Consider the following 21,230-nt stretch of genomic DNA (forward strand, 5'->3'; position numbering starts at 1 on the left):
GAATGCCTGGATTTTAAAGTAAAAACACCTAACATCTTTCATGGAAATTATAGGGAGTTCCTTTTGGTGCTCCTTATTGCATACCTGAATGTGCAGTGGGAATCTTTAGGATTTAGGAATCTGTTATTGATAATCTCTGCCAAAAAGTCAGAAGCAACTGCTCTTAAATCTTTTTGTCCAAGCATAATATATACCTATCTAGTGTGTTACTTCTAATAATTTCTGYGTGGTTAGGTATACAATAACAGTGGTATTACATGTATTCAATCAAGTATTTTTATTCATAGAATACATCTCAAATTTATTTTAGCAGTTTAAATAAGTGAGTTTAATGTAGTGTTAGTCAAGCATTACAGTAGTGAAGGCTTAAGCAGATTAGAAATAAATGAATCCAATTAAAGAACACATCTGTGAAATTTGATATGTCATAGGCATGAATGAACTGTTTGCACAGCAACTGTAAAGAAATCATTAATGATTAACCATCTACAACAGGTTTAATCAAGGATAAATGGTATAGGACATATTTAAAAACATTTAGGTTTAATACATGAAGATTCTGAAATAATACAAAACATGCTTTGCATCAATAGTGACATGACAACCGGTCTCCGGAAATCTATTTCTTGTTATTTATGGCAGAGGTGTAGCTAGAGGCTGCAGCTGAGATACAGTTTAGCAACATTAGCTACCATATGCATTGACAGTGAGAGACTATCCCTTTTTAGAAAAAGCTTAAGTTTAATAGGTGAGATGGGCAAAGATGCTCCATGAAAGAAGTGTTCCTATGAGAAAATGTTGTTATCCTCATTTTTTAGAGCTGAAATTCAGATAGATTAAGGTAGGGATTCTGAGAAGTGATCAGTGCTGAGTTAAATTTGACCCTACACAAACTAAAGTCCCATTGGCTGCCTTGAGGGTAAGCTCAGGCAAGGCCTGAGTGCTTTCAAAAATCCCATGATATATGATTTGCCCAGTGTGACAATAATCTGCGGGAGAGTTGAGAACTGAATCCAAATCACCAGGCTACTAGGTCAGTGTCTTAAAGGTGTCTGTAGTATTCAAGGTATTATTTTTTAACATATGACAATGTAAGAAGAATGAGATAGAAAAGTCTACGCAGTATAACAGTAGTCTGTTGCACTGTTGTCAGCCTGGTTTTCTGTGAAATGGGAATAGTCTTATGTGAATATGTGAAAACTTATGTTTGTGCAACATTAATTCTAAAAGGAGTACTGTGTACATATATATGCAGGTACACTGAAGTGAGATTGTATTTGACGGAATGGTTGAAAAGGAGTAGTTTTAAGGAAGAAAAAAATTAGACTTTTAAAAGTCTCCTTTAATGAGCCTTTAGTTTATTCAGAAATTTTATTGTGAATATATATACAAATTTAAAGTAGTGAAAAACCCAAAATGATTACAAAGAAATCAATACAGTGGTTTAATCAAAGGTAGCAGTGTGGACTTGAGCCATGGAGTTCTGCAAGGTTAAACTTGCCCTCAGATAAAACATTGCACTAGGCTTCTTTCTTATGGTGGCCATCCAAATACATGTTAGAATACTTTGGATACTTTTAAAAAAGGCGTTTCAGGCTATACCTCTCTAATCCAAATTTCTTCTTTTTCAGACATATTCTAATATACATAAACCTTTGTAAACTGCTGTCAAATACATTGCTCCATTTAGCTTGAGTCACTGAATTTGTACCAGACATGACTTCTAGCCAGTTGTCTTTCTAGGCACCTTACATTTGGAATAAAGTGTTCTCTGTATAAATGCATGTTATAGAATTAAACTCAGGTCATCATATTTTATTTAGTTTATTTAAAGCATTTTTCTCAGTGTTATATGTAACTAAAGATGATCATTATCTTTATATATATAATTAGCCTAGGATATCTTAGGCATTTTATTTACAAAGAATAATAAATCCCTAGAGCACATTTTAGTCAAGCGAATCTAGTAAATACAGTAAAGGTAAATACAGGGAACCACAGGACCCCAGAGATGGTYAGACATGTGGTTGGGAATGACAGACTGTACCTTCAGACTGCTGAAAACTCTGCTGCACCATGATTATCTAGAAGCCAGAATGTTTTATTTAACCCCAACTGACAGTTAAATGACTGCACTCTCAGACAAGAAGCCAATCAGGGAATATATAAAATCTCTCCGACAGTAGCTGTTAGAAAATCTCCTCAGGCATCTATGGTAAATGGTCTGTATAGGAAACTTCATGCTTCAATTTTCCTGAATGTATCAAATGATTTAATTAAGCTTTCTGGTTTGGATTGCTCTGTTTTTAAAAGCAAATACAGAAACATGATACCATGTATGTGAATCTCATAGTCGGAGGAGTCATAAACTTTGACTCAACAAGATGTAAACAGCTACTATTGCTTATGCTATTTATGGGGATAAATAGGTGCCCAGAACTCAATGAAGGGATCCAATATACAGATCTCATAGTTCTCCAAATAGATGCATTGGTTAACATTAAGAGTGTTAAGGATAAACAAATACTTTCTGGAGAGTCTTTCCAATTACTTTCGTGAGTAGTAGGTCAGGCTATATGGGACTTTTCAATCAAGAAATTTTCAGAAAGAGGATCACTATCATCATCCCAATTACTGATGGAAAAACTGAGACAGAGTATCTCTGAGGTCACACAACTGGACGTCAGTGCAGTTTCATAACAAGCAGTGAGGTTTAACATTTTTTTTTCACTTCAAGCTAGTGTCCTGACATTTAGCTTCTTGTACAAGCTAAGGGAAACCTCCTCGTTGTGACCAGTTCTGGAAGATGCTAAGGGGATTGCGTACACTCCTCCTGACAAGTCTCGTGAGCAGACCGAGGCCTCTGTAAACATTTCTGAGACACATTGTACATGAACAGAGGACACAGCAGATGAGGAAACTGTCTGTTTTGTTGTACCATCTGCTGATTTAGAAAGTCATGAAGATGACAAACAGCCAGAATCTGTTCTCTTTTCGTTCATCTGCTGAATGGAGCTCTGTTAACATTGCATGAGCTGGAGTGTGAAAATGTTAAAAGTTGCAGGCATTGTTTAAAAGTAGAGGAWTGATATATTGCAGTATTGTGGTCAGACATGCATGAGGAAGTGCCAGACTTTTACCACCTTCATGGCTGTTTTTAACTAATTGCAGGAACTCAGTGAAATAGACTGAACATTAATGACAGTAACACTTTCAGTTTAATCTCATGATTTCTGTTCATTAGTCTGTGTAGACAGTCAGAAAATCTGATCAAAATAATTTTTTGATCATTAACCAAAATAAAGGCAGAAAGCATTAAGAATTCTCTTTTCAAAAATTTTTCATGTATAACTAGAGGAAATGATGAATATATATTACGAGTTCAATAGAAATAATAGTGCAACCAATTAAAATTACACCTTGCTTTCTTTTGTATGGAGCAATGCTTTCTAATTTTCGTTAGTTGTGTGAATGATTGTACTTAAGATGTAGGAACTTGTTGCATTTAGATGACCTAAAGCTTTTACATTCAGCTTGTACTACATTAATAATTACCTTAATATGTGTAATGAATGATATAGGTATAGGTTATCCAGTGTTTGTCAGCATTAGACATCCATTTGATGCCTTTTTATCTTTTATTTGCTATGATTTCCAGTGAAAATATGATCATTACATATTGTTCAAACTATCAATTGAGAGAGATTTGAGAATAAGAGTAAGTTCTGTTTCCCATCATATATTGGTGTTTTGATTGCTGCTGGAAAGACTGAACTGAAATACATTACTAATCTAATGCCATAACTCCATGTATGAAAATTGAATTTCTGTGAGTCTTCTTTAAGGTGTCTAAATTTAGTGTTTTTTGATGCAACAAGATACACTATAAATATCTGTCTCTTCATTGGGTATCTGTCACTCAGTCACTGCATATGTGGCTTATTCTTCCTTCTGGCATGTTGTGGCATTAAGAGGTGAAAAGGAGCTTTTCCTTAGGCCTTTTGCAGAGTTTTCCATGAGCTGAGCATTTTTTTTCTTTTTCATTGAAGGTTGCTGCTTATGCTGCTTATGATCATACATATACAAGAATAACTATTCTTGAGTCTGTCTGTCCTCCTCCTTAGGCTTTTTTGGTTGAATCTGGATATTTATTCTTCACTAATGGATATCATTATTTTACTCCTTCCACTGGATACATCCTGTTCAGCCGCTCTTGCTATTTGAAAGCATTTTTCAGAACTTAAGTTCTCTTCTGTTCCATGGCCAATACCGTCTCTAAACAGGGAATTTTAATATCTTCAAAACTATTTGTGCCATTAGCTCTGTAATGTTCTTGCTTTAGTTTCTAGATTTTGATTAAAGTAATCCCAAACAGCCCCCCATCACTCCAAGAAACACAACTATAAAAAGCCCAGCACATCTCTACAGTTTTAGTTTGTTTGGGCCATACTGTGTGTCAAGAACATCTGTCACTTATTCCAGTGTTCCCAACATTATTTCTAGTACTAATGACTCACTCTCTCCTCATCTTTTTTCTTCCAACAAGGCTGTATAAAATCTCTGTCATTTTCTCTGTTTCTTGGTGAGGTCTTTCCACAGGCTCAATTGCTATGTTTGTGCATGCTTCTGTTGTTTGTTGAAAATACAAAATTTGTGGTATTCTGAGGCTCCTTCACTGTTTTTTTCCTGGTCTACCTGTTAATCAACCTTTATCTCTTCCTGAAAATGTCATTAGGCAAACTGTGGCCACTGTGTTTCACATTCTATATTTTGTGTTTATAATGGGCACTGGAAGAGCCAGAAACAGGGCATGGGGTAGAAATGCTTCCAGGAGTTAGATCTGAGAAGAAAATGGGAAACAGCATTTTGTAGCAATTAGAGTTTGTGCTTCATCTTCTTGTTTCCTTTCACTTACAATGAAATAGGGTAATCCAGTCTGTAGGTGACTGATACATTGACCATACTGGCCATATTCTYGTCTGGGAGGAAGGGACAAGCTAGAAGAGAAATAATATGTATTTGGAAGCATATGCTACCAAAAGCATATGCATCCAGGTTTTTTGAGGAGTCAAAGAGGACCTTGAATTTCCATGCAACTGAGGAAAGAATGGCTGTTTCCCATCATAAAAAGGTGGAGGTCTTCAATGTGTTTCCCTTTGCAAAGAAGCATCACTTTGGTCTTGTCTGGATTCAGTTTGATCCATCTGTTCTTCATTTAAGAGCTAATTTCCTGTAGTTATTCTGATGTTTTATAGTGATGATAGTTGCATCAGAAAATGAGATAAATAGTAGACTGTCAGCAACATACTGTTAGCAATTGAACACATGCCATATCACTCTCTCTCTCAGCAGTCTCATGTAGATAGATGTAGATTACATGGATCCCTGTGGGATCCTGAAGGTGAGGACCTTGATGGAAGGGGCTTGTATCCATCACCTTTGTTTGAATTACATGTAGAATATGAGATCCAGTACTACTGTATCACTGAGGCTGTATAATAGAAGACTCAGGTGTCTGAGAACAGGAATCGGGAGATTACAGCACCATGGTTGGCGGAAGCTCCATAAATTCCTCCAGGAAGTTGACAGAATTTCCATCTGTAGTTTGCGTACCACTAGGAGCCCTGGTTCCTCTAGTCCTCTGCCTCACCATACATATGGATATACTCAAACGATTTCATTTCTGGATGGAATATCTTCTGCAGCTGACACCGAGACCACAGGACCCTTCCTCCATGTTTTCTTTTCTTTCTTTTTTTTTTTTTTAAATAATTCTGGTATTTGTCTTGGCCTGTTACTAGTGGTGTTCTGGTATCTATCTTGGCTCTTCTGAGGGGCAGCCGTGCTAGGATAGGGTTGTGATGGTATTGAATCATGTCTCAGTGATGCAAAAAAGTCCAGGTGTTTCATTTGAAAGGAGACTACAGATGTGTTTTTTTTCTTAGATAAAACTTTGCATTCAGCAGCAAGAAATTCAATTTGTTTTCTTTTTATCCTTTATTTAATGATGTTACTGTTTAAGCAACTAGCTGAAAATACCAGCTTTTAGTGTTTATTCTAATGCATGGTATTCTGGGAAGGCAACTCCTAGTGATAGCAAGGATTTGAAAAGGTAACACCTAACAGCAATTCCCTTAACCCTAATCTTAAATTAAATTAAATTATCTGTAACCTTAACTTTAAATTCCCATAGCTTAGAAGCCATGTACAGCATAGTCTACAAAACTTGAATGCCTAGCCCTTAAAAAGGTATTAACAGTGGACAAATGGTGTTGAAGTATTAGATTGTGGTCTGAATATTGAGGTGGCATTTCTTCCAATTTTTAAAAATTCTTTCACTAACATGAGAAAGCAGCAGCCTGTTACAGGATGGCATGCACCTGAGATAGGTAGGTAATGGCAGGGATGCAATACTATGGGTTGTCCAGCAGAAAGGGAGGCAAAAGAGTCAGTAGGATAAAAACATATAAACAAAAAACAAAATCTGCTCATGTCTATGAGGTTGTGAGCATCTATCTGCTTAGTTTTGGCTCTGTGTTAATTCTACTTATAATCAAGTTTTCATGGGGGATGTGTAACTCAGGATGAGAGCCATACTGTTTTCAGGACTATTGATAATACTTCATGTTACTTTAGTAGTTAAACATAAAAACTAATTGACATTTTTTGCTTTTGATGTTTTGTATTACATAATGATAATTTGGTAGCACTCAGTTGTGCTCCAAAGCACTCAATGCTTTGCTTGTCAAGTGAAGGGGGGGTCTGGATGAAAACCCTAAGGGTAAGCACTTGAAAGATTAATGGTTTCAAAATGCATAGATGAGCCTTATCTGTCAAACAAGCCAAGCCGAATACCCATATTCAGATGCTTTTACTGCAGGCAGGGTATTTGAAATGCAAATACTATAGCAGAGGCCCATTTCTATACAAGCCAAATTTGAAGAAACAACTTTGTTAAGAAGTAATTTTGTATTACAGCCATTAATTATATTTAGCAAATCTCTATCCACTATAGCCTGGAAGCAGTGTAGTCAGCACAGTTCTAATGACAGTGACTCATTTCCGTGTGTTATATATACATGAATATATATATATACATTGTCTGCATTGCCTAAAAAACTAAGCCTTTAAGAAGGAATCTGTTCTCCCAACAGATTTGTTGCTTATCAGGTACAAACAAATTTTAGTGTAGAATTGGCATAAATTGATTTGTCTATTCTGCAGGTTTATCTATGTAGCTGTCCAAAGATTCATCCTATTTCATTTTGTTTCAGTCATTTATCAAGTTATTCTTTTGGCCATGGTATTTGTCTGAAAGAGTTTTAGTGTACTAAGCTGTGATATGCTTAGATTGTGGTGCAGTTCCTTTCTAAAAAAATTGTTAGACTGACATGACTTACATCAATACACATGTGATTATAGAGCAAGATATCATTGCTAGAGCTGGCTAAACAATTTATTATTAATATAGTTCACTAAGGACTAGAATGAATCTTTAGATGTAGACAGAGTGGGGTAATGTGTGAATGAATACATTGCCTCTTTGACCGCATACATGCATCAGTGAAGCATTTTTGTTCCCTTGCTCTCCTACGTTTCTGTTGATTAACACAAAGGAAGAGAAAAGCCACGAATCCTTCTCCCTTTCTTSCAGGTAGGTAGGTCAGGGTGAAACTCTAGCTTTGCTCTCTTTTGATAAATCATTGTCAGAATAGGTTCCGTATGAGTACATGAAAGCTGCAGCGCTCATTTCTTACTCCCCTGGACATCAGCAGACATGCAGATGTGTGCAGAAGGGTGCAGGCCAATGCATATGCCCTTGTTTCGGTTAGTAAGACATTGTGAATAATGCCAGTTTTTCTTACTTTTATGTATTTATTAGAAAGTTGGAAGAAAGTAACACTGATCTTTATGAACTGTTGCTATTCCTAGCTCCTCCTAGGTATTTTGTGAGTGTGTGATTGACCATTTAAATTACAGGATTTTTATTTATTTGTTTTCTCTCACTGGAAAGGTCTTTCAATATAAAAGGCTCTTCCAGTAGAAGAATAAAGGCTCACATGACTCATAGAAGGATAAAGAAAGATTCACAAATTTGCCACCAGTTTCCTGAACAACTTGCAAATAATGAATAATATAATCTTAAAAATTAAGTGCTTTCCATAAAAAAATTTTTTTTTTCAATTTATTCAGACATCTGTACATATGGGCTGTTTTACACACACACACACACACACACACACACACACACACGGTAAGTTTGTAACTGTGCAGGTAAAGAGTTATCAGGAAAAAGTATCCTATTTACTGCTTAGCTGTGCGAACAATGCAGAACTGTATTCTATTTCCCAGAAATTCCCATCCCATTGTTTTTGTTACTGAAGAAAGTAGCTCAGGATGATAACAGTTGGATGCAAAAAGTGATCATATTTTCAGTATAAAAACAGTGCTATTTTTTAGTAAGCTATGCTACTTAAAAGTGTTAGAGTGATGTACTGGCTTGCTCTGGATGTTTTTATCCTTTTTCCTTAAAATATCTTTTGTTTGCACCTCCCACTAAGAAGGAAGGTATGTTTCGCATTAAGATATGAAGTGAGTTTGTTTTTCACTTTTGCCTTTTATATAGGGATACTGAATATAAAGGACTACAGCTCTCCTTGGATCAGGTCACAGCTACCAAGCCGGCATTCTCATATGCAAATTCAACTCTGACCATAACGGATAATAGAAAGGGAAGCAAATCTCGCCTCTCGAGCACAAAGTCAAAATCAAGGACATCACCATACCCACAGGTAGCTGTCTTTGAAAAATAAAATTCAGTCTTTTTGAATATCTTGATTTTGACTGATACTTTAACCAAGTAATTAGAATGGGCCAAAGAACATGTTATTTAAAGGGAAAGAGGATGACAGGTTATAAGATCTTGAGACATGAATATGTTTCTTTAAACTGTTTCTAAAAAGTTGGAAATGTTTATGTTTCAGCATGCATAATAAATCATCATCAACAACAATAACAGCACAGGGCTCCGAGTTAATGAGGAGCCGACAGAAGGACAAGTAAAAATGTTCATTTTGAAATACTTACTTGGTTTGAGAGGACTGTGAGTTTTGCCATTTGAGAAAAATTCTTGTTTTTCCTTACTCTTTAATAAGTTTGTCTTATCCAGAAAGTTGCCAAGTGTTTGACAGCAGATTAATATTGAAATGTTAGTCACAAGAAGTGAATTTTGAGGAGGAAAAGGACAAGTTAGCTTGCTGAATGAGAACAAGAAAGCTCTTCCATGTACAAAGCTTTGAATGGCAGAAAGCACTAGTAGGTGGCCATTGATATTAGTAGACTTTAATTTCTCAGATTTCATATTTATGCCTAATATTTTACAAACATGTCCCTGCTTGTAGAATGAACCAGACTTGATTGGGTCTCTGAACTGGAGCTTATGTAATTTGTTTAGACAGCTGATTTCTGCGGATGATGCCACAGCATTTGCATACTTACACTGTTGACTGTTTTGCTCAAAGAAATCGGGTTTGTTACTAATCATTGTGTTTACTAAATAATGATACAAACCTCAGAGGCATAGCTCAGTGGAGCGATTCCACAACATAGTGGACATAAATGTATGCCTTCATGATGTAACACTGAAGAGCAAAATATTTTTAAAGAGGGCAAGTCAGTATTTGGCCCATAATGACCTTAATGACTAGAGTTTCTCTGCAGGCGTAATATGTCCTAAACTGACTTCTTAAAGTGTGGAATGTGAGCTCATACTAAAGTGCCTAAATTATTTCCTTGTTTTTTTGTTTTTCCCCCCAAAAGCACCAAGGATAAAAATCTCTGTTAAATGACATCTGCTTTTAGTAGTGAGACTATTTAACTGAGCACCTAGATGAACTCAGATTCTTAATTTGAAGCATCTAATTTTGCCAGAGATTGTTATGGTTACTGTTGTTTAATCATTTATTCACACACATTTCTGTGGGCTGTTAAAAAATAGCCTTTCCTCTTGAATGTTCCACAGCAAACAATTGTAATAAAACCACTTTAAAGAATTAAGAAAGATACCAATGCTTAATTCTAAATTGTGTTTATACTGTATTTAACTGTCCTTGAGTTTTTGAAACTACCATTTATTTCCCATTTAAAAGTCCTCATTAACTAGCAGAACAATCTCACTTGAAGACCTGTTATCCACCCATATCATTCACCTTCTGAAATTGTGACTTTCATCTGTGTCACTTTATTCTCTCTGCCACCAGAAAAACTCTTGAACTAGCACCTTTACAAGAGTGTGGTGTGGAGGCTGTTGGTTTATCAGGGGTTGTTGTCTGAAAGCTTTGGCTGTTTAGTCTCTAGTTTCATTTTGCATCCTCATTACCAGCTGCCTGGTAGTAAAGTCACAGATTTCGTCTTTCATAAAGAAGCAGCAGTGCTAGTTGCCAATCTCTTGAAAAATGGCCATACCGTTCATTGTAGCACATCACCACAAGCAACGCTGGCAGCTTGGCTTTGCATCCCTCTCATCCTTCTCAACCACTGAATAAGCTGTTGAAAGACTAAGAAAAGCTGTTGTAAAGAAAATACAGCAGGTGGTATTGCCTGTGTCCCTCAGCCTCCAGCCCACATAATTTGCCAGTCAGTTGTGGAGAATTATTTGACTCAAAAGCCACGGTTGGAAAGTGAGGGTATGGGTTTTGGCTTACAAACAAGGTTGGGTTTTGGTGGGGGAAGGAAGCAGGAGGTTTATTAGCAAAATAATGGCAGTGGGCAGAGGCATTTCTCAAATTTAAGGGCACCTAGGAGATTTTAAATTTATGCACTTTCTTCCTTTTTTTTTTTTTCTTTTCCTCTTAGCATTTACTTTGCTTCTTCACTCTTGAGGAGAAAAGAGAATCATATGCTTTATTGGGTGATGACTGAGAATACACTCCCTTGCCAGCTGTGTGCCCCTAGGATAGCTACATGAGATGTGAACTGTAAGAAAAACAGAGTTAATAAATTTCAGCTGAATGTTCGCTACTAGGGCAAAAGGGGGATGTTTTGGTCACCTAACACAGTATTAATGTTTTTTTCTCAAACCATATGCTAAAGCAGGCATACTATTATATAGCATTTGTAGACTCTGTAATCAAAATTGAGTTCAATAAATTGGAGGTGCTGGTCAGAGTCTGATTAATGCTAACTGACTTTAGCACAGTTGGCTTGTGGGTTCACAACCTGTCCCAGGCACTGGAAGGGTGAGCGGAGAGGAGATCAACTCAGAATTCATCGCACAACTCTAGGGTTTGCCTAAACACATTGAAGTCTTCTTCTGGTGGTGTCCTACCAGAGAGGTGGAGGGTTGAAAGCAGAGGTGAAAAAAATGGGAGAGATGAAGACTTGATAGGGATATGTAGAAAAAGGAAATTGTGAGTTGGTTAAAAGATGTCTGTAATCTTCCCCCATAATAATAGTCATTGTGAGGGGCTCCCAAAATCTAGCCCTGGACCTCATTTATTTTGTGTTCCTAAAAGCTAGACCTGGACCTCATTTATTCTGTACACAGGAAATAGCAACAAGATTGGAAAAACATTTTAATTGTGATCATCTGAACAACTGCTTTGGAGTTTAATCTCCCATTAATGTGATCGTTTAAAGAAAATATTTAAAATTGTCTGTTGTCTTCCTCTAATGGAAATGTTTTATGGTTAGATCTGGATAAATTTTTATTGCTTCATATCTCATCTTAGTTCTTAGATAAAGATATGTATATGATATGCATGCATGCAAACAAGGATATACTCAATATCTGTTGAGTGGGGGTTGGTGTGTTTTCAGCATGCATTTATTTTTGGAAGTAACAGCCTCCTTTAGTAGGCGCATATTAATAATTGCTAATTTACCACACAACTGATATTGGAGGTAAATATATAAATTGATTTTATAGCTACTTTAAAAAATAATCTGTATTAATTCTGCAGTCTGCCTCTATTCAGACGTATCACCCACTATTTGAAAGAATGGGGTAAAGATACCAGAACCAGGCTGAATTGTAGTCAGCCTTTCTTTTGTTTATCATTTCTTGCTGTAGCCTAAAGCTTTGGCAACTTCCAAAGTATTCAAGAGTAAACATAACTCCTGATCTGGTGAAGAGTCACCAGCAGTGGGGGTTATTTTAATGGACATGCTGTATTACTTTAATCTAAGCCTTTCACCATCTGTTCTGCCTATAATAGTGAATGCAAAAAGAACATATTTTACATTTCAGGATTACATTAGTAAAAAGTAAGATAAAAGTGATTTAAAAGCATGCATATGTTCTTAGTACAATGAACCCGCATCTGTGATGTTTTTTCTCATGGTTAAGACACAAATCAAGGGGAAAGCTGCTAATGCTGATGTAGTGGAAGTTTTTCATGGAAAAGAGGACTCTATTCTGAGATGGTTTCACTATATATTTAATGTTTATATTGATAAAAACCTGAGAAGGCTGCCAGAAAATTATATAACTGTAACGTCTATTGTTTGAACATCTGGCATTGTGTGTGGAGCAGGCTGATGTTGCTGTGTATGACAGGATGAGTGCTCAGGCCAGTGAGACACCTGTAGGAATGAAAGGTCAGGTAAAAGAAAATAACCCGAGAAATATTACAATTGTTTACTGGCCTAATACATTTTTATGGCCTCTCTTAAAGCAAGCTTTTCTTAGCCATGTAATTGATATTTTCCTGTTTCCTTGCCCCCTTCAGCCCTTCCGAAGCTTTTCTTGGAGTAAAGGGAGCATCAGTGATGATCAATRACCCCTTTCGGTGTCAGTGCTAATCTTGCTGGTCCGTTCTCACCGGAATGGTACATGGAATTAGCACTTTGGAAGACATTTCTAGTATCTGGAGTTGCCAATTCAGTTTGCAGGAATGAGTTGGAGAATCATTTAATTTCTTTGTTGTTGCTGTTTATGCTGGAAGATGATTCAAAATCACCTGAAGTGATTTCAGGCATTGCCTGTCTAGAAGTTGTTCTTCATCTTGTCTTAACTTCYGTCTGCTGATTAAACTAGACTTTGCCAAAAAAAAACCCCAATAAATTTTACCAGAGAGGAATCAGACAGCAAAAATTAGCAGAAAGGAAAGCATTTCTGGYGAGGCAGGACTGGGCTGCTTACAAAAAACCAATACTTTCACTAATTCTAATTGGCTAGAATTTTCATTAACTCTAATTCTGTTCCTGTGGTCTTTCATCGCTTGACATATGGGAGCCTAATTCTAACTTGAGAGATAGGGTTTCCACTCCCATTTCAGCAGAGGAATATCTTTGATCATCCTTTCGTTTCTCCMCCCGTCAGCATGTCGCACATGCCCATATTTGTATCCTCCACCTGTCAGAGTCGGGTTCCCAGAAGAGGCAGTGGTAGGACAGAAGCAGCAGAGGCAGCTTGATGATGCCAAATTGAGATATGATTAGCTTTAAAGGAATTAGGAATATTTTTGGCCTATGCCTGCTTGTGTTCTTCCCTAAGAATAAGCAGTTGTATCAAACCTCAGTAGACAATGTGGGCCACAAGCAACTCACTGTGTTAATTTAATTCTGCGCATGGCCTGGCAGCTGCCACAGGCCAGATCTCAAATAATCATAATTGACATCAAGTACAAAGAATATGCATGAAGTATTGTTGGTCTTGACTACATGGTTATATGACATTACATGGTGCATTTCTGACAAATGAACACATAACCTTTGAAATGGTCTCCCATTCTTTAAGAAAAGTGTATGAAGGCCCTATGCAATTGAATTCTTTGTGGTTAGGTCCAAGAAAAAAAAAAAAAAAAAAAAAAAAGAGCAGTTTTTCAGTTATATGAAGATGTTCCCTTCAAAGGAAACTAAGTTGGACCTTGAAGTACCCTTAGGGACAGAGAACTGGTGGAATAATATCTATTAGACTCATGAAATTTAGAATTTTCAGTTTGAAAGAATCTTGACATTTATTATCATGATAAATGATCAAAAAATTGAAATTTCAGAAAAATATTGTTGAAAATGAATTTTATTTGTCTGCCTCATGAAAGAAATGCACACTGTCAGTTTTATTTGTAATACAAAAAAGTAACTTTAAACTTTTTTGTACTGACATTTATGTTATATTATCTTATATTTCAGTTTAAGTAACTTTTTAAATTAAAAAAATCTTGTTATAAAAACCAAATCTGAAAATAGTGCTAAAATAATTTTAAAAGTAAGAGGAGATACAAAAGTAGTTCTCCTTTTGTGAATTTTCTTTTTTTAATGTAATTGAATAGTTAAAACTTTGTTGATCATTTCTAAATTTTTTCAATTGAAACCCTAATTTTGTCTATATATTTTTGTTAGAAGGTTTACAATAATTTAGTCAGCATTTATAAAGATATCTTTGTGATTAGATAGTTTGGAGACGTTAGTTCTGAAGGGATAATAGAGAAGTTATTTGTTCTAGTTGGTCACTATGATGGTTGAATAAAGTTCCTAGTTAACTTGCACTGAGCTGATGACATTTAAAAGAACTTTTCTGTGACTCTGTAACTATCTTACCTCCATCTAAAATCAGATTTATCCTTTTATCTCTAAGACCTTGGGATGAACTGGGTGGTACTAGCTTGCTTGTCTCCTCCATAGCTATTTGTAGGTTTTTTGCCTAGTGGGTTTTCTTTTGAGAACACTTAACAAAATATAATTTCAAAACTGCAAAGCCGCTGTCCTTTCTTGCTTTTCTTTAAATAACCTATCTTGTCAACAAACAGTATTCACAAATATGAACCGGAATACTGAAGAAACAGCCAATTAAATGCCAAAACACAAGTAGTTCCACTACTGCTGTTGCACAGATGGTTTAAGTTTCTGTAAGTCAAACATATGGTCAGTACTTTCAATTGGTAAGTGCATAAAACCTTGATCCTGGCTGATAATGAGGAGTTTCATAGCAACTCAATCAAATGAAAAGGAAGGTAAGCTTATGTTTGCAGGAGAGAGGCCTAATACCTATTGAAAGAAAAGGCAGAGTGGGCATCTGGAAGGTGAGTGATAGAATGGGAGAATTCCAAATTTATATGTTGTAATACACTGATTTGTGATACGAATATGCAGTACTGAAGAGGTGAGCATGTACAGCTTTGGTCTCACCCCAATCCATAATCATGGGTGAAACTGATTTAAAAACGCTCCACGAATTTTGACAGCACCAATAAATAAAAAGATTAAAAAATGAGATAGCTAAATCCTAGGAGGTTTAATAAGCATTCTTTTTTTCCCCAGAAACTATCCAAAAGTCTGAAACACTTATTATGAACATCTAGAAATTTATGAAATTTAGCTTAACCTTTACAAATGCTCATGCTTCTATTCTGTCTGCTTTTCCAACTGCCTACTAGCTTTCTTCTTCTGTGCGCGGAGTGAGGCTAAATGCCCACTCCTAGTGCTTTGGCTAGTGGTCCCCTTTTCTGGCAAATAGTCTCTGGATTTTGCTTCTTCCCACATTGCAACAGAGCTGTGATTTCAGCTTCCTACTGACCTGCCATCACTTTGGAGCTTTACTCTGTAGTAGTGTTGGGAGTCCCAGGACCTACAGGAAGCTTTCTTTTCCCTACTAATAGGAGGAAAGAAGTTCCAATATACCACCCCAGGTAAGAGAGAAAAACATATGGAAAACTTCTTTAGAAAAAGAACTTGCAAACACACTCAGTTTCAATTTGATATGAGAGAAGGTACTGGGAGTGTTATTTCAATCCCTCTAAAAAGCACTTTGCAGAGGAGCAATGGAGCACCACTGCTGAACAAGCACTAGCTTTCAAAGCAGTMAGGAAAAACCTGGAAATATTTAAAAAATATTGAATTACAACATTGATGTTGGTGAGCCTAGTGTTACACATCATAAAGGAGATGGCTGTTAAGGGTTGACATGGGATGTTTTAGACTTTCATGAGGTCTGTCCTGTCATCTGCAAGCTCATTACAGAGTGTTATACATGAGAGGACTAGGAGTCCCATGAGAAGATAAAGACGTGTGAGCACGCTCGCAAAAAACGCCCCCTCACATGCACACTCCCTCTGTCTTTTCAGTTGCTGATTTCACCCAGGCTTAGTAATTTCCCTGCTTCTTCTTTTGTTTTGCAGTATTCTGGCTTTCACACTGAGCGATCTGAATCTGACCACGAGAGCCAGTGGGGTGGGAGCCCCCTGACTGACACCGCTTCTCCGCAGCTCCTGGAGTCTGCGGACAGGCCGAGCTCCCAGCACCACGATGTCTCCTGTGCCTACCGGCAGTACTCGGACCGCAGCGCGCTCTGCTACGGCTTCACGCTCGACCACTCCCGGCTGACCGAAGACAGGCATTTCCATACACAAGCCTGTGAAGGGGGCAGGTGTGAAGCGGGCAGATACTTCCTGGGCACGCCGCAGCCCGGAAGGGAGAGCTGGTGGGGCTCTCRCTCAGCGTTGCCCCTCACAAAGTCATCCCCTGAAAGCAGGGAAGCGTATGAAAACAGTATGCCCCACATAACGTCCGTGCACAGGATTCATGGTAAGAGATAACACGGATTTGCAGAAGTGGCACCACCCCAAATACAGCAGCAGTTTCAAAGTCATGACACAGAGATGCAGCTGCTTAAGTGCATGGGAGATAAAGGGAGAGACTCTCGCTGCAGGGCCTTGTCTCAGAGTTCGTGTGTATGGAAATGAGGAGTACCTACAGTTCAAGATGAGTTTGACAGTCTGGTTTCCATACAGTAACTTGTTCTATATTTTTTAATCTGTGAGATTAAGGTAGGAATATCTGATTGGTGAGATCTTAAGGAAGATCTTAAAAATGTGAACAAAATTACACACTTAATAGAAGTGTGTTTTTTCTTTGACCTAAAACCAAACTAGCCTGGATAAATATATGTAACACAAAATTTCAGTTAGAATTAAATCCATCTGGATATTAAAAAAAAAATCTTTAAAGGGTTTGAGAAATTATTTTCTTATTTTAATCTTCTGAATATTAGGAGTATTTGCTGGTCATGTCTTGGACTAGAAGAGTATGTGCAGAAAAACATTAAGAAACTTGTTCTCTGAATAGTCTCAGCCAGACTGAAAGGAAAAGTATTAAACTTATTTCTTCAGATTCAAGATGTTTAGATAAAGCTCACATACATATTCATATGACTGGGTACTTATTCAAATGAGTTCAAAAGAAATTTAAGATTATCTATTACAATTTACTAGGGACTGCCTAGTTTCATGTGAAAACTAGTAGAAATGATCTGGTGAGATATATTCTGACAAACTTGGACTAGTTTAGGTGGTTGCATGTTTGGGGGGGAAGAAATGACTTTTTTCTGCAGTGGTTATTTCTAGACCATGTAAGATTTGCTATTTATTTTTATTTAAAATTGGCAATTCAAATAAACACTTATTTTTGGTTTCTGATGTTTATCCCCAGCTATAATTTTTAGTCAGCTTGAGCTGCAGTGTTTTCAGCACCAAGCCTGCAGCCTTGCTTGGTGTCTGGCAGGTTGCACAGGACATCTTCAGAGGCTGGTGCTGATTGAAAATTCACAGGGAAAGGCTGATCTTGGGTTTGGGTAGACTCAAAGGTCCTTGGGTTTAAAGGGTAGGCTGGGAGCTGAGAGATAGAAATTGACCCCAAAACAGCGTTTAAGGCTGTAAGGATAGATGCTGCATAAAATAATCCAAATGTTTTTCATTGAAATGTGTTTGTCAAWCATAGGTGGTATCTATAGAACTCAGAAGAGTGCATGGTCTAGGGCTATTTAAATTAGCACACTTCCATTGACTTGTAGAATGAGGCTCTTAGAGGCCAGAAAGAACAGTTCCAATCTAAGGAAAATTGTGTCGAGAGCAGAAAAGTGCCTAAGTAGCAAGTTCTAGGAAATACACTTGGAGAAAAAGTGAGGAAAGGAAAGAGAAGCCCTTAATTTTGTTGATCAGTGCTGTTCTCCACTTTTCTTGTTAAAACACACCGTCCTTCCTTGTGTCTGTTCTTTACTTCTGTCATACTTGTGTTTCTCTAGCTTTTTCTCCCCGAAACAGAATTGAGCAGAGTATGATAACTTTGCAGGCATTAAGTTATATGTGTGATAATTCCTGCTAAACATAGTAAGACAGTAATATAGAAATATTATATTAAGAAACAAATGTAGTAGTGTTAAATATTTATTCCATACTTTTATCAGGGTAATCATTCCAAACTGATAATATAATTTGATTTTAGTTTGTTCTTTTGTTTGTCTGTTATTCCAGGTGCTGCAGTTATACTCTTTATTGTATCACAAGTATCACGTTGTTTCATTGGGCCTTCAGTCTGCATGTAGCTTTGGGGGCAAAACTTGACGTGTCAGTCTCTACTCAGGAGAGGAACATCTCAGTTCCCCTTGAAAATGTACAAATGTACTAATTTCAAACCTTGGCCTTTCACAGATGAAACGATTTTTGACAATAGTATGCGAACTTTGCTGCCAGAGCAGCTTCTTTGGGCAGCTTCTTTTTCTCCTTTTCTGTTCTTCTAAGATATCCTTTGGTAGTTCTGGCTTCTAGTCACCTTACGATAATGAGAACTAATTGAAGATTATGGGAGGCCCTGTGTATCTCATGGGAGMCCATGCATTTCTGGTCACCTTCAGGGAGTCTGGAGCGCTGTCTATATTGCTTGTTTGTGGGAGCTGTGCAGTGAGACAAACAGCYTATGGTCTGGAGTCTGATGCTGACCCGCTCTGCAGTGTGTCATGGTATATGTGACATACCATGTGCTGCACCTATTGCACTCTGGCCCTTAGAGCTTCCTTTCAAACTCTAGGCCAAGGTCTTTGGTGTGAAGGATAAATTTGCGCTTGCGAGACACTCCACAGTGTGGTACCTCAGCCTACAAAGGGGAAGATATGTTTCATTATAAAAGCCCATTACTGATTTTGTCATGAACTCAGCAACACAGTGGTAGTAGTCTGCCACTCGAACAGCTACTCCAGTACAGAGCAGGAAGAGGAACCCATGCTAATCTGAAAATGTTTTTCCTTTGAGCAGACTTATCCTGCAGGCCTCGCTTCTATAACGGACTTTGTATGTGCAAAGCATCATTAACTAGTTTGTGCAAGTCCAACATGTCCCTCCTGTGGGCACGTATCTTAGCAAATCCTTTATCAAAGCTTTTTATTAAGTGTCTCCTTAGCTGGCGCTTCAGGTGTGGGGGTCACTCACCTTCTTCCTAGCAAGGATTGACAGGTCTGATTCTGTTCTTTCAGCTACATGCAAGCTGAACACCTTCTCTGATATGTCTATGGGCTTTATTATTTAAAGAGAGGTAAGACTGGTTACATTTTCCCATTCTAAAAGTTTTATACAGCAAATATTTATGCATTGGGAAATGATATCATATTTTTTCAGTAACCCTGTCTAAATGCAAGGTTCTTATGGGTTCTTACGTGTCTAATGAAGTGTAACTGCTTCATGGCTTCTGTTTGATTAAAGTCATATAGCCTGCATAATGCCACTATGGGGCCGCAAACTATTTCGCCATGCTTTCTCTACATTTTAGATCTTGGAAGGGGCTAAGAAGACATACTGGAATGATGCGCGCTTGTAATTCTTTGAGATCTTTGTTTTCACCATCTTCTCAATTCACTCAGACTTTGTWGATGCAGAGGGGTAGTGAGACATTTTAAATCGGAGCCAGGGCAGAAATATGAGTGTCAAATGCAATTTGACTTGCCCTAGGGTGTCCTGCCTGGTCTCTAGCTTCTCAAGAAGACACAGAGCTCCTGTAGAGTTTGTGCCATACATGCTGGGCCTGTGCAGACACCTTGCTTGCCCTAGTGTCTCAAATGGCACCGGATGTCTGTGTTTAGGTGCTTAGATCTCTTGCTTGTGTATTATAAACTGTTTGTTACGGGTTTCATGTGCAGAATGACACTGGAAACTAGAGGCTGTCTCCAAAAAGCAAGGGGTGTAGACCCCATGGTCATTTTTGGTGACTTTGTTACCAATCACTTGCCTCTGTCTTGGTTTTCTGTCTGTAAAATAAGGTTCAGAGTACTTGTTCTTTAAGATTATGTGCCTCCTTCAACTTCAATGCTTGTTCCCTTTCTCTCTTTCCTAGGGAGAGGACACTGGGATGAGGACAGTGTTGTTAGTTCTCCTGATCCTGGCTCTGCCAGTGAATCAGGCGACCGATACCGCACTGAGCAGTATCAGAGTAGTCCACACGAACCCAGCAAAATTGAAACTCTAATAAGAGCCACCCAACAAATGATTAAAGAGGAAGAAAACAGACTACAGCTACGGAAAACGACCCCTGATCTGCTGGTCTCCATTAATGGCACAGGGAAAAAGCACACTATCTGTTTTGCAAACTACCCTCAGCAGCAGTTGGCAGGGGACATCTGCCGTGTCCCTACAGTGGCCAACACTCCCCCCTGTGAACACATCCAGCAACGAGATGGAAAGATTATGAGCCCACATGAGAATGACTATGACAACAGCCCCACAGCGCTATCTAGGATAAACAGCCCCAATTCTGACCGAATATCAAAATCTAGTTTGGTACTAGCTAAAGACTACATGCATTCAGACATGTCCCCTCATCAAACCCCAGGGGACCACCCAGCAGCTTCTCCAAATTATTACAGCTCCCATAGGCAGTACTTTGATAAGCATGCTTATACATTAACTGGATATGCGCTGGAGCATCTATATGACACTGAAACCATTAGAAACTATTCGCTAGGATGTAATGGATCACACTTTGATGTAACTTCTCACTTAAGGATGCAGCAAGATCCAGCACAAGGACACAAGGGGACATCTGTTATAATAACCAATGGAAGCTGACACTTTTTCTAAAAACTTTTGCGCGTTAAAAAATAATCTTTGAGACGTAATTGGAAGATATTCTATGTTTTCATGCCCTTGTTGTTACCAGCATTTGATATACCACAGTGCACTAGAGAGAATAACCTAAGGTTTTGGGGGATAAATTAGTTAACACACATTACTTTAAAAAAAATGAAAATGCGCTCGCATGCAGGGTTGTAGTGAATGGAGCTAATCTGAAACTTGGTGCCATGCTAGGTGGAAGGAATGGAAGAGGTCTAAGTGGGGAGCACCTGGGGCAGGCTAGCAGAGCAATTTATGCACATTGTGTAAGAGGTGGTTGTTTGTAAATGCTGCCAAGGGCAGACCTCCTGAACTGCMTGCACCCCACAGGTCCCAGCCAACAAAACTGCTATGCAC

The 21,230-nt window shown here is 37.9% G+C and overlaps 1 protein-coding gene across 1 annotated transcript in view; it reads left to right on the forward strand.

Annotated features, from left to right (window-relative positions):
• SIM1 (SIM bHLH transcription factor 1) overlaps positions 1-20,828 on the forward strand; it is a 47,725-nt gene extending 26,897 nt beyond the window's left edge. The window contains exons 9-11 of the mRNA XM_026089601.1: positions 8,627-8,792; positions 16,119-16,524; positions 20,098-20,828. Of these exons, the coding sequence (XP_025945386.1) occupies positions 8,627-8,792; positions 16,119-16,524; positions 20,098-20,828 (1,303 nt within the window). The remainder of the gene's footprint in view (positions 1-8,626; positions 8,793-16,118; positions 16,525-20,097) is intronic.
• Positions 20,829-21,230: the final 402 nt, after the last annotated feature.

This window comes from Apteryx rowi, unplaced genomic scaffold, assembly GCF_003343035.1.
Source record: "Apteryx rowi isolate R43461 unplaced genomic scaffold, aptRow1 scaffold_822, whole genome shotgun sequence".
NCBI classification, from domain to species: Eukaryota; Metazoa; Chordata; class Aves; order Apterygiformes; family Apterygidae; genus Apteryx; species Apteryx rowi.